The sequence below is a fragment of the Thunnus maccoyii genome, chromosome 10 (genome assembly GCF_910596095.1).
Source record: "Thunnus maccoyii chromosome 10, fThuMac1.1, whole genome shotgun sequence".
NCBI lineage: Eukaryota > Metazoa > Chordata > Actinopteri > Scombriformes > Scombridae > Thunnus > Thunnus maccoyii.
The window spans coordinates 15503414-15530378 of NC_056542.1; the positions used below are offsets into that span (position 1 = coordinate 15503414).

The 26965-nt window shown below is 41.5% G+C and overlaps 1 protein-coding gene and 1 long non-coding RNA gene across 2 annotated transcripts in view; one reads left to right on the top strand and one right to left on the bottom strand.

Moving 5' to 3' along the window:
* Positions 1-3436: 3436 nt before the first annotated feature.
* adamtsl4 (ADAMTS-like 4) overlaps positions 3437-26965 on the bottom strand; it is a 36029-nt gene continuing 12500 nt past the window's right edge. Inside the window, exons 5-17 of the mRNA XM_042424917.1 lie at positions 20532-20634; positions 12297-12436; positions 11591-11795; positions 10839-11023; positions 8924-9089; positions 8102-8365; positions 7766-7895; positions 6488-6692; positions 5474-5647; positions 5187-5366; positions 4698-4877; positions 4270-4417; positions 3437-4176 (exon numbers count right to left, since the gene is read on the bottom strand). Of these exons, the coding sequence (XP_042280851.1) occupies positions 4046-4176; positions 4270-4417; positions 4698-4877; positions 5187-5366; positions 5474-5647; positions 6488-6692; positions 7766-7895; positions 8102-8365; positions 8924-9089; positions 10839-11023; positions 11591-11795; positions 12297-12436; positions 20532-20634 (2211 nt within the window). The 3' untranslated portion in view covers positions 3437-4045. The remainder of the gene's footprint in view (positions 4177-4269; positions 4418-4697; positions 4878-5186; positions 5367-5473; positions 5648-6487; positions 6693-7765; positions 7896-8101; positions 8366-8923; positions 9090-10838; positions 11024-11590; positions 11796-12296; positions 12437-20531; positions 20635-26965) is intronic.
* Positions 12376-19382, top strand: LOC121906204. The gene is made up of 3 exons (XR_006098574.1): positions 12376-12456; positions 14556-15024; positions 17744-19382. It is a non-coding gene; the product is annotated as an uncharacterized LOC121906204 (long non-coding RNA).

Sequence of the window (26965 nt, forward strand, 5' to 3'; positions counted from 1 at the left end):
ACTGAGATGTGTAAAGGAAAGAAATGGCAGCATCAACGTTATTCCAAAAAAAAAAAAAAAAACTAAGTGCCAGATCATAATCTCTCTTGTCTTTGAGGAGTGGGTGCGTGTCGAGATTCTTGGAAGCAGAGAGCATTGAGTGAAAAGAGAGAGTCAGAGGGTTCATGGTAATTTACTCCAAAAGGTCACCATCTGCCTGCCTTGCCTCGTGCCCTCTGTGAGAGCAGCTTCACCCGCCACATTCATCCAACATATATAGGCTACACCCCACCCATACAGCACACACAGCACACATGCACACTTGCATGTTTATCACCATCCTATGGGGGCTTCTTGCAAACCCAATGCACCGGCAGGAGAGGCACGCAACGGCCGCACGCAGCGCCCCGAGGATGTGAACGGTGCGCAGGCAACGGGCGGGAGGGCAGCACGCCACCGGAGCTGTTAAGCCTCCCTGCACGATGGAGAATAAACGGTTACAATGCACGCGAAGTGCAAGAACAAGGATGCTGAGGAGGGAAAAACCTTTAACTCTGTGTTATACAGCTTTTTTTGTAAGCGAAGCAAAAGCTGATAAGTTGAGGCTTTCTTAAAGGAGGGGTGAACTAGAAAAAGAAACAGCAAACAAGTCAAATGTTATGAAAAAGTAATACCTTGGCAAACAAGTGCAGCATCCTTGTAATTTCCTAGAAACGCCTTGTTCTCTGTCATTTCCTGGGAATTTGTGGGGTTTACTTTCCAGTTTCCAGTTTATAGGCTGATTCCCATTTGGGGGGAACCTCAGTATTGCACCAACATCCAACCACAGCACTTTTGCAACTGCCCTTTTTAAACTTTCAGTGTTTTCTTCCCAGCTTTCACTTTAACTGTTGGCCTTCTACTCAGAAATACTTCCAGCCTCTCCTACATCCACACCTCAGGCGCTAAGACATATATGACCTCTCTGAAATTGGCAGAAATTGATTTTTTCTTATCATGCACCGTAGGCTCAGAATAATCTGCATGATAAACATCATTTGGAAACACTGTCTTTGGATCTCAGAACCACAGATCACATCAAAACAATGAAGCACTTTGTTTATTTCATGTGGTGCTTTAATTAATGTTGTCAAACGACTGTGATCTGACTGATTTTATGGTGATGTTATGGTCAGTTCTCTCATGTAAAAGACAGTGTATCTCAAGAGACTTCCTGGTAAAATATTTGGATGACCAAGTCAAGCTTGTACAACAAAGCTTACTACTCAATGTTCTGACAAAAACAAGAACATTTTTTTTATTAGACAAGCAAGCAAACAACTAATCCCAATGCAGACATTTACCATGTAGGTGACTCATTTCAGAGGCCTTGTCATGTATGTCTGAGACTCAATGGCGCCATCATTTGGAGGAAATGTCCATGACACCCTTATTCACTGGACAAAATCAAATATGACACACCACTTGATTCATCTGTTGTTTCAGTTTTATTTAAAATGAAGCATTGAGATTGTAATTTTTCCACACTGTTTTTTTTTGTTTGTTTTGTTTTTGCGTAATAAAAAAAAACTCCGTATATCAGTGATAACAATCTCATAAACTCTGGTGGTAACAAAGGAAATTTGCTACAGCTTAACACAAAAATAAATTACATGTTCTTTAGATAATAGATAAATTACTATCCTTTTTTATTTTTTTTTAATATAAAATGTAATTTTTTACTACAAGGGATTAAAGACAAGGATGACACATTCAAAGCCATGATCACAAAACACACAACACATGCACGCACGCATACAAACACACACACAAAATGACAAACATTGAAAATTCAAGAGTACATTAAAATCACTGATTTTCTTGTCGAAATGCAAATTACAATAGTTATATGACAGTTAGATGTGAATAAATGCAGTCTACAACAACACTTCTGATAACTCAACTCTACTCAGTTATAAAACATAAGCGCCGACTATGTTCAAAAGAAATTATAGACATTAAAACATATCTGACAAATATACAGACTCCTCACCTTTGAGTGGGCAGGGTGTGTGTGTGAGTTTGTGGTGGGAGGTGTGGGAGACAGCAAAGTAAAAACAGTCAATATACGAGAAAAAAAGAGGAAAAAGAGAGAGCACTTACACACATATACAGAGGTTATCACGTCAATATGCAAAATATTTACTTTCAGGTCAAAGTAGAATGTATTTGATCCATATCATAATCAATTTTGAAAGAAAGCAGCTTTCTCAGCCTCCATCTGAGATTATAGTAAAGTAGGTGCTAATGGATGCAGACTGACTTAACATAAACTGAGCAGTTTGTTCCGTCAGATTCGCTTATTGTGGCTTCATCTATTCTCACAGGACAGATTAATTAATCTCCTCCCAGGCCAGCGAAAAGGGAAGCAAACACAGGAGATTCTGAGAAGAGTTGAGGAAATGGGGAGCGCACAACTGTTATGGTGTCATTATCACCGAGATGGAAAATCAGGTCAGTCAGGAGTGAATCACTTTACATATATTCAAACTTGTGCGTCATTTAGTTGATGATTAAAATCGATATTCTGTTCTTATTGTTAAAAAATCCAACAAAAGACGAAAACCAATAACGAATCGATACTAACAAATATTGTCTGTGTAGCCAAAGGCTGATATAGCTTATTCCTCTGTGCCATAGAGCTCCATTATCTGTGTTATGTGACATGTTTCTTCATTACAATGAACACGGACACTGTGGTTTATTTTAAGTCAATCTCACATACAGTACACTGTAACTGCTACTGTAAATACTCCCTAACAATTGCACTATTTACTCACGTTATAGTAACATTTGCCAAAAACTGCAGACATTTTTAAGCTTTTTTCAAAAATAAAATGATACATTTGCAGCTCAATTCTCAAGATTTACATCTTCAATAGGAATCAGTGTGTTTGAAGCTGAGAAAGACAGACAAATGCATTGTTGGTTTTGTCTGTTCATGTGACTTGATGACAATAAGTTTATAACAGCACCAGTTTTATCCTTGAACTTCACTTGGTAAATTAAAATCATGTCTGTTATGTCTCATGTCTTAAAGTGAGCAGCAGTGTCAGTTTTCACACCTTAGCTGCAGATTTTAACACAACTCCCACAGTTGTCTTCAGTCTAACTGACACGAATACGTTGAGGGACTGAACAGAGTCGGTGCCGCCTGTTTAACATCCCGCATCTAATATCCTTGTAGTTTGGGAAGAATCTCACCTCTGTCGTCCCGCTCAGATATATTTGGTCACTTACTGCCACCCCTTTGGTTTATCTGTTCAAATACTGAGCTGAACAATAAGAGGACACTTGAGGAAATATTTTTGGCAAACATAAAAGACAGACAATATGTAAATGAAATCCTTCTAGCTTAGTTGGGGGTAGCCACTGTAGCACAGTGGGGGACATCTGCAGTGTACAGAAACACAGTAGATCTATTCCAGTAGATCTTTAGCACACATAGTACTACACAGTTTATCTGGCACGCATGGTAATTACTTATTCAGCACATTTCTTTTTATAATTAGTGGTACAGTATGCATGTCTGACTATGTCTGTTGTAAGATCCTGCAGATTAGGAGGGATCTTTAAAAAAAACAACTAGTTGTGCTGTTGAAACACAGCTGTTTCCAAAGTGAGCACCTTCCGTTACAATCACTCAGCCATAGAAATGGGCCTCCAAGAGTGGAAATCACAGCAAATGTATCACTCAGCCCTGTGTGACACATTATGAACCTGTTAAAGCTAACGCAGGAAGTAAACAGAAGCAAGCTCAGTGGAATATGTGGTTCTAAGACGCAATATAAAATGTAACTGTATACAGAGAACTGGAAAAAAAGAACCAACCGTCTGATTTCACAGTGTTTTGACCTGAAGAATCAGGAGAAAATAGCTAAATGTTTTGTGAACAACATGCCATCACAGGTGTTAACGTCTACTCTGGGTTGTCCATTTCTACAGACTTGTCATTTCAGGGGGGTGATCAGCCCCTTTGACCTAATCCTTGACTTCTTGCACACTTGGGCTGTCTGTGATTGGACGGTCAATGCCTCTTGGTGCGCTGGGCACTCTGGGTACATGAGGCACAGCAGGCGGTCTTATAGTAGGAGTAAACGCACAGCCTGGCCTGCACCACCATCACGCAGTTATGCCGTCTGTCCCGGCAGTTTTCATCTATGATTAGAGAGGACGAGAGAGAGGTTGGTGGAGAACAAGACAGTGATTGAAAATACACACAAATAAATCACATTGAACACACACACCAACCTGAGACTTGTGGACTGCAGGGTATTGTGTTGCAGATCTGTTCCTGTTCAGGTTTGGTATCAAAATCACATTCGTGGTTGTGCTTTTTGTCTGATGTTAGACACCGTACCTCCCTCATCTGTAGGCCTTTTCCACAAGAACGTGAGCACTGAGAACAAAAGCAGAGACATAGTGTAAATAATATGGTTATACATTAAATATTATTTAATATGAGAGAAATACACAATACGCTGAGTTGTCCAAGCTTATTTTGTTTGTTCTGTCTTGTCCATTTTCTGCTTTTTGTTAATTATACTTTTACAGACACAAGCTTCATGAATACCATTCAGAAAGCCTATCACTGATCTGCCGCTACTCAGGAACAGATATAAGGCTGATTTGTATATATTTGAAAGTCCTTGAGCCTTTCCGTTTCCCTCGTCTCTCACCGCGCTCCACTCCGTTGTGAACCACTGTGGCTGACATTCTCCCATCTCACACTCTTGGACCGCAGCGGGCTTGTCCAGATGAGAACACTCGCTGGCTGGTACGACAGTAAAATCATTCCCCATCTTCTGGACACAAATGATGTCTCGTCGCTGAGTTCCATTCCCACACGGGACATTGCACTGCAAACAACAAGGAATCAGTCATATGCATCAGAATTACCATTACTTGACAGTGTAATAGGAGCTGCCGATATAAGCTGTCAGTCAATTTATCAGTATATGCAAATGAATAGCAAAAATAAATATAAACCAATATAGTTACTGGATTCTTTAAGCTGTTAAATATCAATATTGGTATCAGCTGATATAATTCAAAGCTGCCTCTGTCAAAAAATGGTCATATACAATACTTCAAAACTAATTTTCTGTCATTCTTCTCTTTAGTTCATTCATTCCTCCTCTCAGCCTTCTTCATTCCCTCCTTCTTACCTGTGTCCAGGGGCTGCCGTACCACATGGTTGTTGGCACACAGGGACCCCCGTTGCAGGCCTTCATCTCTGCCGGTTTATCCCCAACACAGTCCCCTCCTCCTCCGCCCTCTCTGACGCCTCCTCGGGTCAGACACACCACCTCCCTCCTCTGCACCCCGGGGCCACACTGCGCCGAACACTGAGGGACAGATGCAAAGTGGAAGAGCATGTTGAGGATTACTGTGAAGTGCATATTTGTTCCTTTTTGCATCTGTGTGTGTGTGTGTGTGTGTGTGTGCTGCTCACAGTGTTGGACCAGTCAGTGAAGTACCAGTTAGTAACACAGGGCCCCATGTTGCACTCCTCACTTCCCTGCGGGCGAGACCTGGAGTTGCACTCTTTGTCGTTCACCACGCTGCCTTGATCGCTGACGCAACGCACACTCCTTGTCCTCCTTCCTACTCCGCAGTCCACTGAGCACTGTGACAGAGAGAGAGAGAGACAGGAAAGAGGAAAAACAAGAGAAGAAATAGATGACAGAAAGGACATCATATAAAAGATCCACAGAAAGTAACATTCCCACCTTCACCAAAATAATTAGCCAATTAAACTAACTAGTGGACAAAAAAAGTTGCCGGTTGATCATCAATCAATTAATCACTTTATTTGTGTGGAAATGGTTATTCATGTGCAGCAGTTAACCAGAAACGCAAGATAAACATTCAGCACAAAAATGGCACATGATGTACAAACAAATATAAATGGGTAAAAACAGAGTACACAAATAAGGTAAATTATAAAACTATAAACAGCTGTTTGTTAGTTTTAAAAATTCACAGAATTGTTTGCTTTTTCTATGATTGACATCTATTATAATTTTTGCAGCTTATCCAAAATGTGTGACTGATTAAATGAAAAAAAAACTTTATACATTAACCATGATTAAAAATGATTATTTGTTGCCAACAAACACTGTGTCTGCAGCGGTCTTGAAAGTACTGAAATAGTTTTATACTGACATAATTAAAGCATTTTAAATTTACGATGTAGACATAGTGCCATAGTTTTCCCTTTTTAAGAGTTTTTATTCAAAGTAACAAGCCAAAATTAAAATGAACTCCATGCACACAAGCATGCATGCTTATTTTAACCCCACCCTCATTCTCTCTCTGTGTCTGTGTTATGTTTGCAGATGCTGAGATACACTGCTTGGTCTCTCGTTTCCATGTATACACACACACACAAACAAACACACACACACACACACACACACACACACACACAAGCAGATGCGGTCACATACTGGTGTTGTTGACTTACCGTGCTCCAGTCGGAGCTGACCTCCCAGTGGGAGCAGAGGCGGAGCTGGCATGCCTGTGTGGACTCTGGCGGGTCGAGGTTGGCACAGCGCTGAGGGTGGACCATGGTGGAGCGGTTCCCAAAGCTTTGCCTGCACTGGAGCTGCCTCTGCTGCACCCCGGCCCCGCAGGACACACTGCACTCTGACCAAGCACTGGCCTCCCAGCTAACAGACAGAGAGTGGACGGAAAATCACACATAAGTCACATGGCTCTACTATCTACATAACATCTAACATTTTAGCATTCACAGGTGTTCAAGTATGTCTATGCAAAGAAATCACTGCACTCATTTATGTTGTGATGCTTATAATGCATGGCCACTGTGTGTCCTCTTTAGTTGTATGAAAGAGGGAACAAAATCCACAGTCCTCGCTTTGTGTAAGTTTAGCTGATGCCAGAGTAATATGAGACTTCAGCAGTATGAATTACACAAATCAAGTGGGTTTCGAAATTACGAAATTCCCTCTTTGTGTGTCTCTGGACTGTGTTTACTTGCTGAGCCACAGGGGAGGCACAGTAACAAAAAGACTAACTTTTGTACACAACAGACTGTAACTTTGGAAGTTACCTTCTTGATTTGACAATCTGCAACTAAGCCTCATTTTAGCTTTGGTTAAGCTTAAGAATGCATTTTTGAAGGTGGAAATGTTTGCACAGAATGAGATTCCTATCTCTTACATTGAAATCAGAGCCAGTATGGACAGGAGGTGCAATAACAATGACCAAAATATGTTTCAGTGTACATATGGGCATTTGAGGATTGTTTCAAGAGAGAATTCAAAAAATGTGAACCTATCCTTTAAGGACTATTTTGGTGTTTTGGGATATTTCAGCCCGCTCACATACAAATGACAAATGTCAGCATTAACTGTTATCCAAATGTTGCTTTGGTTTTTAAGATTTTTGTACTCATATTTTTGGTATCTTTCTACTGGCCACTGGTTTCATAATATGGTGTGACATTCAATTAGCAGTCTTTTCAGCATCAGTCTCAGCTTTAACATAGCATAAACTAAAGCTAATCTAAACAAGTTGGCTGCAATTTGTATATTATTCATTCTTTTTACATGAGAAAAACTGTTTTTTGTGCTGTAAGATATCAGCAAAAATCATAATTTGGGGAAAGTTCAATTCTTTTCCCAAAAATTGAATTCAGTTCCAACAAATCTGGGATTAAAAATAGAAAAATGTGTCTATTTAAGGTATATTTCTTCAAGGTAGCTATGTATATTCTCACAATGGTGGGCAGGGGTGTGTGTTACAAGGTTCCTCCTCAGGAACAGGTTTGGCTGCAGAGTCACACTTCCTCGCTGGGACTTCATCATCCGTGTGGCGGTCAATACAAAGAATCACTCGATACTGAGAACCTACAGAGAGAGAAAGAGAGATGGACAGATGTATAGATTGAGAAAGACATCATTTCCATGTTCTTGTACTTGCACCCTGCAACCAGAGGAGGGAGACATCACATCATCCAAAAAAATACATATGTTAGTAACAAGATTTGTGTCTAGAACTATTTAATTTAAAATGAGGCATTTATGAAGGTGTACAAGGCTTACTGGAGATTTACCTTTGCCACAGGTAGCAGTACACTCTGTGAGCCCGCCTCTCCTCCACACAAATGGTGGCTGAGTGTCCAGTGGCAGGTCAGTGCGAGGGGGGATCCGAGCATTCCTATTGGGCGCTGAGCCTCGTGGACGTGACCTCTCAGGTGTCCAACGGTCGGAGGAGGGGGGAGAAAACACAGAGGAGGAGGAGGAGGAAGAGGGAAAAGAGGGGACTGAAACAGGGGGAGGAGCAGGAGGAAGGTCTTCCACGGACACAGTGAGAGGACCTGTGGGAGAAGAACAAACAGAGGGACACAAAGAGAAATGAGACAGAACAGGAAAGGTACAGGAGAGAGGCGAAGATTGGGAAACAGATAAGAGGTGGACGATAAAATAGCGATGAAGGGTGAGGAAACAAGGAAAAACACAAATGATGAAGTATTGAGAATAGGAGGAAGGTAGTGAGTCAGAGGCTAATGATGTCATGATGAGGTCAGGGTCCCATGACAACGAACATGTGGACCAGATACCCTCCCATGTAGGTCATACACAAACACACACAAACACTTAAAACAATTCCTCCCACTTGGCCCATAACCACACCCTTCAGATCCATAAACACGTCAATCATTCTCCAAGGACATGGGCTACGGTAGGGTTGTCTGAGTAATTTGGAAAGAATGAATCTTGAGATTTAAGGTTCAAGACTGCCACTGAAAAGATTCAAGTATGTGCTGTGTATGACTTATGCTTCCTGCTACTGTATGGAGCATGCAGAAAACACAGCTGTCAAATATTCGAAACAGAAGAGGGAAAATCAGAAGGCCGAGGTGCGACGGACTCACTGCGAAGGGGTGCCCTGCCTGCCTCTCGCTCCCTCTGCCTCTCTCTGGGTGCCTCTCTGGGTGTCTCCCTGTCTCTCTCTGACAGCCTCTCCCTCTCTCCCTCCTTCTTCTCCACAGGGATGTAAAACTCATAGTCGATGCCTGGGTTCTGCTGGTGGAAAATGATCTGCGGAGCAAAACAGGGTGAGAAAACAGTAAGTACTGGAGATGAAGTCAGTGACAGGACAACACAAAACATTAAAGCTGCTCTAATAAATATTTTTTATTTTAACAATGGAACAAATTACTCTTTGTAATGTGCAAGGGGACGCTTGTACTGTAGTGAAAATCCAACAGAGAATTATCACCCGACTCTGAAGTTTTCCTCAACTCTTTTCAACATTTTTAAGCTTGTTGTTTTGGTTTTTACGGCCCACAACTTTACTGTTTTGGTCCACTCTCACTGCTCTGATCAATGTTACCCAACACAAAGCAGCAAACAGCAGTTGTTTTAGCTGACCAAATATCTCTGTCTGGAGATGGAGGACACCAAAACAGAGCTAAAAAAAAAGGATATTTGTCTCATATTCGAACCCAAATGAATACAAATGTTGTTTAGTGTCTGTTGGATATGTAAACCAGCAACTACTAACTAATCTGCTCACCATAACAACTTTATAACATCAAAATATGTCAATGTTGTGTTTAAAGCTTTGTGCGCTGCTGCAAGTTACCAAAAAATTGATTAATGCAGCTAAAATGTAAGGTGATAGTTCATTGATACCCACAGAAAGATTTACTTTTCTGTCTTCACAGGAAGGTCAGAGGTCAGGGTGACCTACAGCACAGCTACCATGGATCTTCAGCAGATTGTGTGTACATGGCAGTATGTTTCCACTGCCTCATACTATCTATCTCACAAGACTTAATACAGTCAATCATCTAAACATAATTTGATCTGGTATTTTTGCCAGAGGTGACAAAGTTTTTCGGTCAGTCACTCAGTCTGTCTGTGCAAGACTTGGCTCCAAAGAGAAATCTCAATCACAATTGGATGGATTGACATGAAATTGACTAGAGGCATTCATGGTCCCCACAGGATAAACCCTAATAACTTTGGTGATCCCCACTTTACAACCTTAATCCATGGCAATGACAATGTAGGAATTAAAAGCCCTCATCAGTTTTCACTACCTCACAATGACTGTTTGTCTTTGCCTGCCATCTTTCCTCTGCACTGACCTGATTTGATGAGAAGATAAAGTAATTGAATGCTGGTCACAAGCTGAGCCTGACAAGCAGAGTCTGAGATGTCCTACGGTCAATGTACGGTCAATTAACGCTTCTGATTTCAGGAGCGACATGTCTTTTCTTGTTGCACCGCCCACAGACCAAACTTGGCAAGGATCTATGGATAGCAGCGCTTTCATTCATGCATTTTTCACCCATACAGCAATTTTGTTTTCAGTGTGTAATGAGCGTTACAGCCTCACAGTGCCACTGGCATGGTTATAGATTTTTTATGTCTTACATCAAAATCCCTTTAAGCCTTAAAAATGCAGGTGATTCCAGCAGAGATCAAACTCTTCTGGCTTTTGTGGGTGCTTGCTATTTCTACCCCCTCCTGCCCTGAAGTTAGTGGATGAGAAGCTGCAGATGACTCCTGTTCTTTAATAAGATCTTAGTCTGAGGTTAGAGTTGTTATTATTTAGCCCTTGATACTCTGATGTGGTTCAGGCTAAGCTTAAGTATATCTGTCTTTCTCCCACCATAAATGCTGCCTATCTGGAAGATCTTGACACAGAGCAGGGGAGCATAGCTTCGGGCTTACGACAATGTTATGTATGATTCTTATCATTAACTTAATTTTGTCATGCCCGGGTTCATGTTTGCTTACAGGGTTAAAATAAATGCTTTCCTGTGTTCCACTACTTACATATAGCTGTAGCTGTGTGGTGGTGGGTCCAGGGGCCCTGAGGGACTCTCCTCTGTCTTCCTCTCCCTCTGCCTGTGCTCTAGGTCGGGTGTAGGTGAAGGTAGTCCCCCCTGCCTGGTACTCCCCTGGAGGGTCCACAGCCCAACGCCCGTTCACCACAGAAGCCCCTGTGCCACTTCTCATGGCTGGAGAAAAAGGGAGGGAGTGGAGTGTCAGAAGGACGGACAAGAGGAATGGAGCAAGATTTGAGTTTCCTTTTCTTATTTTGACCTTGTTTAGTCTACAAAGTGGTGAATTCTAAGGAAACACCCATAAGCTCAAATACACACTCAGACAGACAAACACAAACTTTGGAGCGCAGCCTCCTTACCAAATAGAAGCCTGGCGAGGCAAACACACACACACACGCATACATGCACGCACACACACACACACATGCACCCAGTACCAGTAAAAAGTTTGGACACATTTTCTCATTCTGGGAAAGTGTGTCCAAACTTTTGACTGGTATTGTACATGTACACACTTCACTGGTTCTCTATTGGCTCTAACAATACACGCTTTATCTGCTCTGACTCCGAAAATTTACAGTCTTAGTGCAAGCCAACACACACACACGTTCATGGGCCAAATCTCATTTCCAAATTTGCAATTCCCTTGCCAGTGTCTCACTTTTACTGGAGCTGCAGCAAGTATTATTCAAGAATTAATACACTGCGTGTGTGTGTGTGTGCATGTTTAATACATCTTACCCAGGTAGTTTGGGCTGGCTCGTCTCTCTGTGATGTTAATGAATGTTGCTCCGGGTGGGATGTCCAGGATCTTGTGGTAACCAAGGGGAACCGTGACATTTTGGAAGCTTCCTGCCACCTTTCGACAGGAAGTGTCCCTCCCGCCACACACTCCACACTTGTCAATCACAGAGCCAGAGCCCAGAACCCCATCACAACCCTCCGTCTGGCAGGAGAAGAAGGCGAAAAGAAAGATGTGAGTGATGGGTCAGATGGAAACTAAAGGGGGGATAGTGAAACAAGGGAGATGTGGGAGGAGGGGAAGGGGCAAAGTGGAGAATATTTCAATCCTCTTGACATTTTCACTTTCACTTTCTTGACACATCCATTGCCAGCGTTTATTTCACCGTTGTTTGTGTAAATTGATAATTGTTACTGGTCAGATTCCTGCCAGAAACAGAAGAGTGGAATGAGGGTGAAGCAGAGTGCAAATGAGGGAAAAAAAGGAAAGATACAGAGAAAAGAGGCCCAGACTAGGGTCATAAAAGAGATTGGAGACACTCTGAATCTGAATGCCAGGCTTAAATGAGCTTCCAGACGTGAGACTGAGAGAGCCAGGTCCTGGACTTTGTCAACCCCTGCTAGATGAGAGGAACTTGGGCTCAGAAACCTGAAGGGGAAATCTCACACATGTACACAGGAATGCATTTACAGTAAATCCGCTCACCAGACATTGCCCTTCTACACACACGTCGTTGGAGCTGACGTTGAAGCAGGGGGTCCCATCTCTTACACGCTCGGCCTGACGAACATAGAAGCGATAGCCGGCTGGCCTGCAGGTCAGCTCGCACTGCTTATCCGCACCAACTGCAACACAGATGAACAGGGTAAGTGAATTTTTGCAATTTTTATATGTCTTATGCGTGTGTGACTGTGACATCTCTTTCTGCATCTGCCTGGCGTTGAGAAGATACAGCTGCGGCGATGAACGTCTTTCCATGTGGTCAGGAAACCGAAGCCAAACCATCTAACCCCTGACTGTCAGACAGCATTAGCTATTTCCCCTGCTGTGCGCTTGTACGACTGCACACATGCCCAGGAGAGAGGTGTAAACATAAGCTAGGGGGAAGGTTAGATTTATGAGAGGAACCCAATAGTGAACACATAGTGCATGCAGATATGAAAGGTGAATGAGAGAGCAGAAGGGAAGTACCATTAAAAGAGAAGGCTGCTTCAAGGTAAAAGAGGAAATGAAGGTCCCTCAGTGCTCGGAGGATAGGCAGATGAATAGATGAGTGGAGAATACAGAGGATCTCACAGGGGAGTGATAGTGGGATACAAGCAAGAACAAGAAAAAGTGGAAAACATAAAGAGAGTGTGTCCACAAGAAACACAATAAGCAGGTTTAAAGCAGAATATAATACAGCTTTATCATCCAAAGCTTTAAAATTGTCTTTGCTCAATAAACAAAACGTACAAACACACCACATCACAACAACACTGGCACAATGAATACTATAATGAATGAATACTATAAGTACAATACACAATAATACATAAGTACAATACACAAAAGACATTTTCAACCTAAATATGCTCGTTGTATGTGAAGATCTGTATCAATCTTTTGTACGACATGTAAAGCCCTCTAAAGCCACAAATTGTTGTTTTCTGTTTATTTACAAATGAAAGGGGACATATCATGCACATTTCCAGGTCTGTATTTTTTTCTGGGCCTCTACTTGCATATCTTTGCATGTTTATTTATTTAACTTTAACTCCGTACACAAACAGTAGAAGAGGGATTTTACTTCTTTTTCTCATTTTTTTTACTCAAAATGTGAACTTCTCAAATACATCCGAACCTAACTGATCCGAAATATGCGAGTAGACAATGCAAACAACCCGTGGAACAACCTTAGTAACAACTAGCAACAAAGACTACGGAAGGGACAGCCCTTTGTGGGCATACGTGAACAATCTGACGTCAGTTCGATGGGGAAGTAGAGGTTAATTTGTAAACGGAGTGTTCAGAGCAGGCTGAAGTCTGGGCTTTTGACTTTTAGGGAACATTTTCACCTCATACTTTGGAACTTTGACCATGTTTAACATAGACATCCAACATCATAACAATATATAAATGACCACATGTATGTTATGTCCCTTTAAACAAATGAAATATGAGTTAGTTAATGAGCTTTAGAGGTGTTGGTAAGTCTAATTTTGAACTTTGGACAGAGTCAGGTGGCTGTTTTCCTCTGCTTGCAGACTTTATGCTAAGCTGGGCTAACAATGTCACGACTCTTGCTCCCTACTTAACACACAAACATGAGATGGATATTTGATCTTCTTATCTTCATTGTTGGAAAGAAAGTGACTTAGTGTATTTCCCAAAATACTAAACTACTCCTTTAAAGAAGAAAGAAAGAGATAAAAGAATAAGTGATAAAGGCAGGAAGGAGGCACTGAGTGGCTCGACTGTTCTTCTCTTTGTAGTAAGATTGGGGATGTTACAGAGGTTAAAGTCCTCAGCCAGAGAGGGCTTGTATGTGTGTGTCTGTATGCAACAGTGCTATAGACATGAGCTCATAGTATGAATAAGGGGTCATAGCTTTAGATGCAGATGGGAGGGAGGAGTTTCTGTTACTGGGAGTTAAGGGGTTAAAAGGACAAATTCAGTGCTTCTGAAATTACGACTTCTCAGTGTGGTATAATATTCCTCACCCAAATTACAACAGAGATGCACCCAGGATAGAATTCTATATAAATATGAACAGCGTGACACCTTGCCAAGAGTGGTCAGAAAGTATAGTCCAGCTATATTATTCTGGCCTTGAGGCAATTTGAAAAATAGGCCTTTCTTTCCAATTCTGTCTTATGTGAAACATTTCTGACATTTTAGAGTGATAAAAGTATGGCTCTAATATTACATGAATGCCACTTAATTTCCATATGATAACACTGCACATTGTTTCTTAATGGAAAGATTCCCCCTCTACCCCCGGCCCCATGGCTCAGTAGGCCATCAGCAGCAAGTAACCCAAAGCCCTACCACCTTCAAAGTTAAGATGTTCACAGGAGATAGCTGAGAACAAAGGCTAAAGGTCAAATACTTGTGTGTCCAAGAGAGAGTACAAACACCTGGCCAGGTATAATACATGTGGTCATTGCAAATTAAGAGAGCAAACCTCTAGACAGAAGAGAAGAATAAAAGGAAAACTGGACTTTTAAGATGCCATTTCATTGTTTTGTTGGTTTCCATTTCAGCAGGACAACGCCCAAACAGAAGGATAAGCTGCAAAAGAGACTTGGAATATTTGAGTGGAAGTTTGGAATGAACCAAGTATCAACTTCCTGTAAAAAAAGGCCAGCTGTAGGCTTTCTTCAGCAGCTTCATAAAATACATCAGCATCAGGTTTTGAGGCATGAATCTCATCAAAAGATACCATCTACAGGTTTGTGCTTTTGCAAGTTAAACATCCTGATTCATGGCTGTTCGCCTCACCAAATACATTAAGCTCACTAAGGAGTGTATTTATCCCACTAAGTGGTGGGAAGTTGTAAGCAAGTCATACAAGTAAGGCAATTGACCTAGACTGGATGTTTATCTAAGCACAAGTTTGTAGGGAAGTGAAGGTAATGCATATATACATCAGTGTGCTCATAAAATTTCATAGTGGTGCTTCAGTACAGGTAAATATCCCCTCTGTGATTTTTAATTGTTTGGCAGGGGTCCAGGGATCAGTGACAGATTAAATGGCACAGTGAATTTACCAGAATTTATTTTATTGTTAAAAAAATTAACTGAAGTCTGTGTTTCTTAAATAAGATGAGAAAAAAGCTCATATGACATATTAGATAAGTAACCACTCCATCAACATATAACAATCTGTCATCAGCATAAATGGACATTGTTTAGTGCCACTGAAAGCAATGGGAAGAGTAAAGGGCTGCTGTATTTCATTTTTGCATCAATTGGCACAAAGACAAAATGGATAAAAACAATGTAAAAGCAAAAATGCTTTGATTTAGCCCTCAGTTAGTATTTCAAAACCAAAAAAAACTCAACATGCAAATCCCATCACAGTTTTTGTAAAATTTTGAGATTAATCTGAATTTCAGTAGCTACCTCTAAAATCTGCCTCTGCTCTGTTCTGTTCTTTTCATGTCCTTTTCAAGTCATATTTTGGAATAAAAGTTATCATATAGTTACTATTCTTGTTGATTTTACAAATTGATTTAATTAACTGAATTGATTTCGATTAACACATGAATGTCAGTCTTGTTAGTTATAGTGAATAATTACTATATCTTATTAGTTGGTCATCGGCAACTATTGTCATAATGAAATAATTGTTTTAGTTATTTTTGGAATGAAAATACCAAACATTTGCTGGTTCTGGGCCATCGAATGTGAGTATTAGATGCTTTTCATTGTTTGTACATGAGAATAAACAGAATATCTTCTAGTTCTGGACTGTTTTCTACCTCTTTTATGACATTTTAAATGAATAATCAATGAATCTGGAAAATAATCTGCAGATTAATTAATAATGAAAATAATTGTTAGCTGGAGCTCTGGTAATATGTAAGAAAGCATGAGATACTGTCCATGACTATCATTCAAATGAGTCATCTGAGCATATTTTCCCCCTGTGCTATCTCCATGTGTTTGCTGCCAGTCTTTTGCCCCTGCCTGATAATTGCAGAGAGACAGATGTACAGTACATATTTAGAAAGACAGAGAAAGAAGGGGAGGTTATGTTCCCACTCTGTCTCTCTTTCTCTCCACCCTCTTTCTGTCTGTCATAGTTATCTTTGAGAGATTAGACTGGAGACAGTGACAAAAAAGAGAGGGGGAGCTAAAAGTGGGAGATGTGCCGTTCATATACTCGCTCCCTCTCTCTCAATCTGTATTCTTCCTGCTCATCTCCCTAATTCTGCATCTCCTTTTCTTCATTTCCTGCCCTGAGGTCATGCTCAAGCATTCTCCAACTCCGAATCCTAATCACCTTCAACATGTCTCTCTCTTTTATTTTTTTTCCCTCTTTGACTCTATCTATGGCTTCTCTTCTACCGTCTCTCTCTCCCTCTCTCCCTCTCTGAGCTTAGTGTTCAGACAGTGGAATATATGTTGTCTAAATATACTTCCCCACTATCTCTCCATCTAAACAAACTCCAACAGAGAGAGAGAAAGAGAGAGGCAGTGTGACAGGAAGAGGGGAGGATGGGTGTGCAGAGAGGGGATAAGGCCTGAAAAAAAGGGAATATTCAAGTAAAACAACACCTGCACGTGCAGCGCTTACAAAACTACAGAGGTACTGATTTTCTGAGGTGGTGGGGGGCATTTCAGCTCACATAAATTACTTCTGTGGTTTATAACTGCAGCGGCAGCTTTACTGCTTGATCTTTCAGTTCCAAACCATAGGCCAAAACACTTCACAGTACATACATAACAGGCCCGTCAACTTAGATGCAAAAAAAATGGACACACTGCTAAGCAGCAAGAGCTGCCTGCACAGTTCAACAACATAAATACAAACGGGGAAATGTCTGCAGCACTGTACAAAGTCACAAACAGATGACTGCAGCTGGAGAGAAATGACTAATGCACCATTCAATGTTGAAACACACACTCCTCGCAGGCTGCAGTGTGTTGATGGGAAGCTAGATATGAAGGGTTGGGTTGTAGCCAATGGGACCGGACTGAAGTAAACAGTTCAATAAAGTTTACTTAGCAGAGTGGAGAAGGATCATCTCCAGCACAGATCGGGTATGTCTGACCCAGCTGGCGTGATCTGCGAATACTTTTGCCACTTACAGTATCGACCCCCCATCAGAGTATCGTTCTACAGTGACCAATACATGTGACGACTTTCATTTGGTGAGTTCTTTTAACCGAAAAACCTCACAGTAATATAACTGAGCTGTTTCTCGGTATGCACGGTTTCGCCATGATTTACCCATGAAGCTCCCTATTAGGTTGTGTCTGTTTTTCTTCTCCTCCCCTCTCTCTGCCCAGGCCTCTCCTCCTCTCAGTGGACCTCAAGGACACAATGGTTTAAAATAATTGGTTCAGAGGGCAAGGACACACAGCAGATAAAGAAAATTTAAGACTTGCTTGATTCAGGATATATGTAGTAATGTCACTCTTTTCTTCACAACTGCACACAGGAGGAAAAAGGAAAGCCCCTTTGTGTTTATGCAGACTGACTCCAGCTGATACCCCGGCGATGACTCCTGGTACAGCATACATGATCTAGATCTGCCAACATTCCTGAAAACTGACCTTAGTCTGCTCTTAATGACAAGACCAAAGAACATCAAAACAGTCTGTAAGATATACTCCCTCAGTGTTGTGTAACCTTCTTGACTATGACCTCTAACACAAGTAATGGAAACAAGTTGTGTTATCCAGCCATTATCTATGAATGCTTTCCTTTGCAGGACTGTAGATGACACACACAGTCTGGGGAAGGTTGGAATAGTTTTGGAGTATCACAGTGTAGCAGCATTGATGTCTCCACAGTGGTTTAAGGAGACAGTTTGCCTTTGATTATTAATAATAAGTGAACACTGTAACAGCTGAGAGGAGATAAAACTTCTTATTATTGTTATTATTAATAACAAGTGAACACAACACAACTGTGTTTCTGGCTGTAAGTGTGTGGAACTAGTTAAGCACTGCCACCGACGGAATAAAAATAATAAGAAAGAGAACAAAGAACACTGTCCAAAAGAAAGGGAATGGATTCCCCCCAAAAATCAAGGTACATTATTGCGTTGGAGTTAAAAATCTGTGGTAAATATTGACACATATTGACCACACAATGATCTTCCTCAGGGTCAAAAACATTCTGGGAAGACCAGGTTGATCTTGTTATCAATCATGTGCCCGTGATTATACAAAATACCTTGAGGGAAAACACAGGGGAAACATGCAAACTCCTCATAGAAAAGCTCCGGCCGGCCAGTGGAAAGTAGGACCCCTGCACCACTGTGCTGCAGTAAATTATGTTATACCGTAAAACTGGAAACTGCAAATTGAAGCATGACAGACCGTAACAAGACTAAGAGTCCACAGCCACACTAGCGGCTCTGTGAGGCTGTACTTATGCACAGCAGTGCTTTCATCTAAATGCTAATATAAGCAGGCTAATGCTAACACGCAAGCATAATGTTTACCATATTAGTTTAGTGTGATAGCATGCTAACATTTGCTAAATAGCAATAAACACAAAGCATAGCTGAAGCTGATGGAAATGTAGTAACTTTAGCAGGTATCTGATCATAAACCTAAACCTTGGACAAATTAAAATTTTGACCTGATGGTTGCACAAGAGGTAAAGTCAGTGGACATCCAGAATCATTAGGATTCATCCTCTGGTAACCACGAATATCTGTGCAAAATTTCATGGCAATCCATTGAGTAGATGTTGAGATATGTAACAGGTTAAAATTTTGACCCACTAGTGGAAATAGAGGTAAAGTCAGTAGACCTCCAAAATTATTAGGCTTCATCCACTGGGGACCATGAATATCTGTAGCAAATTTAATGGCAAACCATCCAATAGTTGAGATATTTCAGTTTGGATCAAAGTGTTGAACTTATAGGCCGACATTGCAACACTCATGCATGCTTTGATGGAACTTATTTCCAAGTTTTTAGTTGTAGTGTTGTAACAAAAACTACTGTGTATTTTTATTCCCCATCATGCTTCAGTTTTATGTATAAAGCCTTGTTTGTGTTACGTGCTCTACTGATTCTGTGTTTTTTACCTTCATTACCTGTTTTTTTAGTTTTTTTCCAAGAATGATGTATATTTGGACAAGTGTTATGTGTATATTGTTTTATGACAGAATAAAACCAAAGTGATGTGGGTGAGCAGCGTTGCAGATCTGCTGTTTCTGGCTCTACATTCTCACAGCGCGAGTGTTGGGGAACTTCGGCCAGCTGATACAGTAATCACAAGAGGGTAGACAGACGCACACGCAAACATACATGTGCAAACATTTTTCCACATATTATCTCAGGATCCATTAGGACAGTCATCTGGAGTCCATGTACACTTGCCAATAAAGTCACACTGTAGATACACAGCAGCTTGTACATATATTTCAAAGTCCAATGACAAATTCTGCTGATATCATCTCACAGCTGTGTCTCTTTTATTCTATTCCTTCACTCCCAAAACCCCCACGTCTCTATCCACTCTTCCTCTTTCTCTCAAATTCCTCAAATATCTGTTTAGTGTTTTCACTTTCCTTCTCTCTCTTCCCCTCCAGCATTGGAAAACAAAGATAAATAGACACAATCTCCGCAGCGCTGAACTATTGTACACTTAACAAGAAAGTAAACAAATACACACAGCCAACGCACGCAGAAACAAAGACACACACACACAAGCCACGTTGTCTCCCTTTGCTCCCAGTGTTCACATGACAAAACACTTGCATCCCATCACCTCTCACCGCCCTCTCTCTGCCTTTCTCTTTCTCTGTCTTTATCTCACTCGGTAGGAATCTGTGCTTAGTCAGAGCTGAGAAGAGAAGCTTGGCAGGATAGGAAGAAAGAAAGGGAGATGTTGGACAAATTGGAGGAAAAAGTAAGTAGGGAGAGTGTTTTGTGCAAAGAATGAAAGCAGATTGAGTTCCAGTCATTCTCTTTTCTTTCTTCCTCTTGACTCTCACCACCCATGACGCTACATGTACACTGTAGGCCTGCTCCAATGAGAGGAGGGATTGTGATGGGTTGGGCAGGCCGTGGAGGTCTGCCAAAAGACCTTACACACACACACACACACTAATAACAGAGCAACATTTAACTCACTTAAACACACATTTTACTTTTGTAACCCCCCTCTGCTTCCTAGCATTTAATTCTCGCTATAAGCCTATTATCACATTGAAGCACTGTGCAGCTGAACCCTAAACTGTGTGTGTGTGTTAACTCACAACTCACCCTCGGTAAAAGGCTCCCAGTTATAAAGGCGACCCATAAACTCCTGGGTGTTAAAGGCTGCACACTGCTCTGCTCTGGAGTCCAACGTACCTCCTCCGCACACCTGGAGGACAGAAACACAGAGAGTCAAATATTGAGTGCCACACATTGAACTAATATGAAATCACTCAGCTATTAAACCGATTTCTCTCCCAGTCCAAGGAGAAGTAAGGGTGGAGAGGACCGTTGTGAGTAAAAGGAGAGAAAAAAAACAGCTAATAAAGAAAGGGATAATTAACTTTAGAGCTTACTTGAGGTAAGCACAAACAGGCCAAACACAAACACACTCAACACACACTCAAATACACGTAGTCTCAGTGCTGCCTTTGGCAGTCAGCGAGCGTATTAGAAACATATGGGAAGAATAGATTTTTTGGATGCGGCTGCACACATAAATCCACCGTGGCTTTCAGTGCACAACCGCAGAATGCCAGTGACTGTGTGAGCGCGCGTGTGTGCGTGTGTGTATGAGCACATGTCCAGCTTGTGCTCGTTCAAGCGTGGTCCTCATGGAGCCGTACAGTGGAAAGAGTTTTAGCATACCTGCACTTAAACGACAGCTGAAACATCGGGCAGACACAACTCTGCTGGTTTTCACCGGACTGACTATAACTCATTGGGCTTAACCCCAGGCACGTGGGACACACGCACACACACATACATACACACACACACACACACACACACACAGTGGTGGACAAACTATGCGCGTTTACTCAAGTTCTATATTTAAGTGCATTTTTAAGGTACTTAAACTTGATTATCTCAATTTTATGCTACTTTGGACATCAACTTCAGTGCATTTCAGAGGGAAATATTGTATATTTTACTCCATTACATTTATCTGACAGCTATAGTTATAGTTATAGACAGTTATCGGTTATAATTTTACATAAAAAAGCACAGTAAGATTATAAAATACAACCTTTATTAGAGATTACAGCAGTGGATCCCAACCTGTTTGGGTTGTTACTAAAAAGCTGCACCTAGTTGGGGCCCCTTGTCAATGTTTCAGACATCTGTATGAGTGGTCAGAAGTCCCACCAAAGAGAGATCTCCCCTCTAAACTTCTCAGAGAGTTTAAAGACTTAAAATGATCCAGTATTTCATGAAAAAACAAGAAAACTACAGAAAAATCCAGAGAATGAACTCAAATTTGTGGAACAGAACTTTGTTTTTCCTTCTTTTCTACCACACTAATCATCTCACGACCGCTCAGATGTATCTTGTGACTCATTGGCAGAGTTCCCAAAGGTTGGGGACCAGTGGACAAAACTACCTAAGTGTATATAAAGTAGTAAAAACTAGCTCCACCTCCAACAGCTATATGCTGCTAATGTATTCTTGCATCAGGGGCATCATGGTCACAGGGGCAATTTTTCTGCATTAAGAGTACTTTTATCTTGATACTTTAAATACATTTAGCTAATAATACTTATGTACTTTTACTTGAGTAAAATTTTGAATGCAGGGCTTTTTCCTACTGTATGATCGAGTATTACGTTGTTGTATTGGTATTTTAGTTATGGATCTGAATACTTCTTCCACCACTATGCACACATTCAGCTTCATTGGGTATCATTCCTCCAACAAGACCCCTGGTCAGAAAACCACTGAGTTTACAGCCTCCTGATATACAACTGGCACTAAACACACCCACACACTCTTGCATGCCGCACACAAAGCTCTCAGATTTCCTCGCAGCTCTAATCTCTGTCAACTCCTCAATTTTCTTGTCTTTCACTCCCTCTCTTTCTTTGATTCGTTCCTCTTTTCCTTTTGTTTTTTCTTGTCTTTCTTTCTGGACATCTTTCCAGTCGCACAGCTGTCACAAACAGCTGGAAAGTTCCTAGTCGCTCATCTGGGGAGACAAGAGCGAGGGAGTAGTCAGGTTTACACACACACACACACACACACACACACACACACACACACACACGCACACACACACTTACATGCACGCACAGAACGCCAGTTCCCATGTGAACCAACCTCTGTGACAAAGTGTAACTAAAAGACTCTCATGGATAAAGCATCAAAGCATGCGTTCATTGAAACTGGCCTTGCTGGATTTCACACTTTCACTGCATTGTGTGAGTGTGAAGGAATGTAATGCGGCCGTCATGTCACAAGGCACTCATACTGATCATCTGTTGTTTCTGATTTGGCGAAGTGTGAAACCAGCTCGTGAAACTTTATGTGGTACGGGCCGCCACAGTTTCACAGCACTGAAGACTTATTTTTGGGTTATTTATGGGTGACATGCCATATTGAGGTCTAAAACCTCTTATATAAGAGTATGTTTGAACTAATGAACTGAATATGTGAGTGTACACGGGGGCAGCTGAAGGTCAGCGTACGTATGTGACCTAATGTTTTCAAGTAACCGTGTAAATCTGTCTGGACGTGTATGTGAAATGTGGTTGGTAATGGTTGTAAATATTTCTGCTTGACATAAACATGTTCAGCTCCTTTTAAAACTGAATAGTTTCTGTGTATCAGTGCATATGTGTGTGTGTGTGTGTGTACGGAAGACCATAAATAATGAGTGGGCAACATCCCCAAACACACACATACAAGGACTGATGCTACAGTGCAGTAAAAAAAAGGCAGAAAGAGCTTCCATAAAAGACAAAAAGGGGAATGTAAAATGAAAAGAAAGAATGCAAGAAAAAGTTAAGTGTGTGCATTCATGCGTTGGTGATTGTGTGAGCGCTACAGGGCGAGTGGAGTCCCGAAAGAGTTTAGGGTGTGTAAAAACAGAGGGAAGCTAATGGACTGAATGGAGGAAGGAGGGAGGGAAGGTGAAGTGGGAGCGAAAACAGAAGAGAGACCAAACTGTTCACTGGTGTTTCACGGTTGTGTGGAGGATATGTGTGTTATTGTAAGGACTGGTACACTACGGTGTTCCCTCATTTACTGTGAGAGCAGGGGCAGGGGGTCTCCCCATGACCGCCAAGGAGAGCATGAACACAAGAAGAAGTAGAAGAAGGAAAGGGTGGAGTGACAGACTGAGGGGGAAGAAAAGGGAGAGTGGCAGTTACTGAATGGGCTGAAGACAGAGAGGAAGGAGAGCGACGGCTTTTACAGGAAACAAAATACTTAAAAGAGGAGCTGATAGAGGGAGATGAAGGTGGATTGTGGTGAAAGAAAAGGCAGCGTGGATGGGTTTGGGCCTGTGGATAAAATCAAAACACTCAAAAACCACAAGTGCACTCACAACACAGTCAAAACCATTCAATCATTTAGCAGCATTCAAAAACAAAATGTTCCTGGTGTCTTGCCAGTTAATTAACCTTTGTATCGGCTATTAAAATGTTCCATAAGTAGGCCTACATGACACTGGGAAAAGCAGTTGGTAGTTGTTTCTGGCTAACAAATGTCGAAGATTTTAGGATTTCTTTGGGCTCTGGTTCATCGTGATGAGCTTGTGTAATAATTTTTGACTTTGTCCATATCCCAGATAGCAAAGTTGCTGTGGCCCACACACAACACTCATGGCACTTTTATTTGGCCCACATACCACGTGGAATGATGGCACTTTGGCGGTCCGCTCCAGTTTCCCAGATCTGGGCCACAAGCAACCCAAAACAATGCTGTATGTCAACCACGAACAAACCAGATAAACCAGAACTGGCCCACATCCAGACTACACATGCCCGAGAGCACCGCATCTTTAAAAAGACCCACATTTGACTTGGGATATTTGGGCCATATTTGCTATTTTACATGTGGGCCATTTCAGGCCAGAAGAAGGCCAGCAGTGCCGCATCATTGCCTGAAGTGGCCCACTTCCGTATGCTATCCGGGTATCACCGAGTAATGAAATCTATCAAGTACCAAAATCTAGCATCGGATGTCTGGTCACATTTATAATCGTGTTTACTTATTCTTTGATAATTCCTGATATAAATCTAAATGTTTACCAATTTTAGGCAAAGTTCTTGTACGAATGCTTGTGTTTACACATTTAACTTTGTTTCTTATGTTTACTTTTTAGGCATTTTTACCTTTAGAGACGGAAAACAGGGGTATGACACGCAACAAAGTTATGCATCTTAGCCAGTAGGCTATTAGGGCACCCCCAGACATTTAACATTTCAGAAGTTTTTGTCTCTTTTGTTGAATGACAAAGAGGGCTTTGTAAAAGGAAGTGGCTATTGGTACGGATTTCTCCGTGTCAATAGCCCATTAATTGTTGGTATGGAATTATTACACATGTGCATTGGTATTGGTTGTGCAAGATCACATGATCAAATTCAAATTGTTTCAGAATGGGGGAACGTTTTTGCTGGAAGGTGATACCCATGGTTTGGGTTAAAATGGTTAGGTTTAGGCACAAAAACCACTTGGTTAGGGTTAGGGAAAGATCATGGTTTGAGTTCAAACAGTAAAATGCAGTAAAATGTCCCATTTAACGGCACTAAAATGCCTAACATGACGGTAAAAAATGTCCAGTGCCAGTCCAAACCAACAGCCTGTGGACTACTGGCACAGAATCCCATTCTATGTCAATAGTCTGTAAATTATTTCACTGGTTCCGTAGACGTGGCCGGCGGCTTTGTAAAAAAGTATTGCTTTGGTAACAATACCAAAACTCAGGTATTATATTGACAAGTATCTAAAAAATGATGATGGTGGTACCCTTTCCTTTTCATACAGTCCACAAAAATGATTACTAGTTGTCCTTATGGTTGTGTTTGACACTTGTATTTATTCTGTCTTTTAGCACTTATAGAGAAACTATGGTTTCTTACATCTCAGGTCTTATTTTTGTAGTTGTGGCAATCATTTACACTCCACATGACAATCAGTCAGTTACGATAACGTTGTACTTACTGAAGTAATTGCTCAAGTCTGTGAACACTGCGACCGCATCATTACAACAAAGTCCAATGGGGCAAGAAGCAGCGGTCAGACAATCAGACAATGTAAACAAGGTTAGTTGGATTATCTAAACCACTTTAGAAGTGAAACCGCAAGTGATCAACAAATTTGAAATGGTAGTAATAATGCCTCACTGCAGATGGTAGCTCCAAGTTGAATGTCTGTAAGATGTGATGGTTGTAAACAACAGACATTTTGGGTAGTAAATTTACAGTTCATCTTTGTTTTCCCATCCAAATAAGTTTGTTTAAAACTTGTATGATTGCCTGAATGCTTGTGTTTCTTGCCCAATCTGACCTTTTAGTGATGTCACCAAGGGTTCCCAGATCTATTATATAATTACCAACAAGAATGATGACTAAAACTAGTAAACTAAGACCCAAGCTGTATGAAATCAGGATTCCCCCTGAACTGTAAGCACTACTCACTCACTGCTATCACAACTTATTCCTTAAATACTATCAATATACGTGAAAAAGAGTAACTTAAATCCACATAGAGGGTTGTTAAACAGCCAGTAAATAAGAAAAAAGAAGAGAAATGAAGTGAAGGATGGAAAAACTGGCTATTACTGAGTGGCTGACTGACAGAGCAAAAGAGTAAAAGATGAATAGCAGCAGAGAGCAGGTGAGAGAAAAGTGAATACAGCTGGTGAAAGACAGAGAGAGAGACGGTGTTTTTGTACAGGAGCTGTGAAAGTTATGGATGTGTTTTACTACCAGGGAGGGGGAAAGAGAGAGAAGATCCGTGTGCAATATAGGAGCATGTGAAGAGGGACGGGGGGATTACTGCCTGAGGCCTAAAGGCTTTATTTTGTGTGCACACACACACAAAAATGCCACACACACACACACATATAAACACACATGAGCCAAGGCCCTGATCACACATAACACTCTAACGTGAAATACAAACACTCAGACCAACCCAGACAAGACTAATGAGTTTTGAGAAGGAACAGATTATGTGGCAAGCGGGAACCTTTCACCACATGTGTGTGTTTCCATAGGGAAAGCCCAGGTGACACATCGTCGCCATCCTACTTGTTGCTCAGTCATTCCCTGTGCAAGTCTACGCCTGCACAGCTGGCCATATTGCCTCAATACAGGTCAAGACTGGCCGCTCATTCCTCAAGCATTACAGCAACGTTACACAGACAAAACAACTGACCGCTGGCCTCAGCAACCATAAATCAACACACTCCACACAAGGCAGAACTAATCACTGTACACATGCACACAAATCCATGACATAGGTTAATATGTGTGTGTATGCTCATGTATGTGTTTGTCCTCAGTGATTAACATTCTCCTGGATAATCTTGTGACCGGGGCCATGTGTCGGTGCTTTGCAGAGCACCACCCAGCCCTCAGCCTTGACCCCACAGGGGGCGGGGGGAGTCAGGAGTCCTCCAGAGGAAACACTGCTCATCTATCAACAACAGGCAACGACTGGAGGATGAGGCCCAGTGCTGCGCAGAAAGAGGGCGAGATACGCTGTCTGTCTCA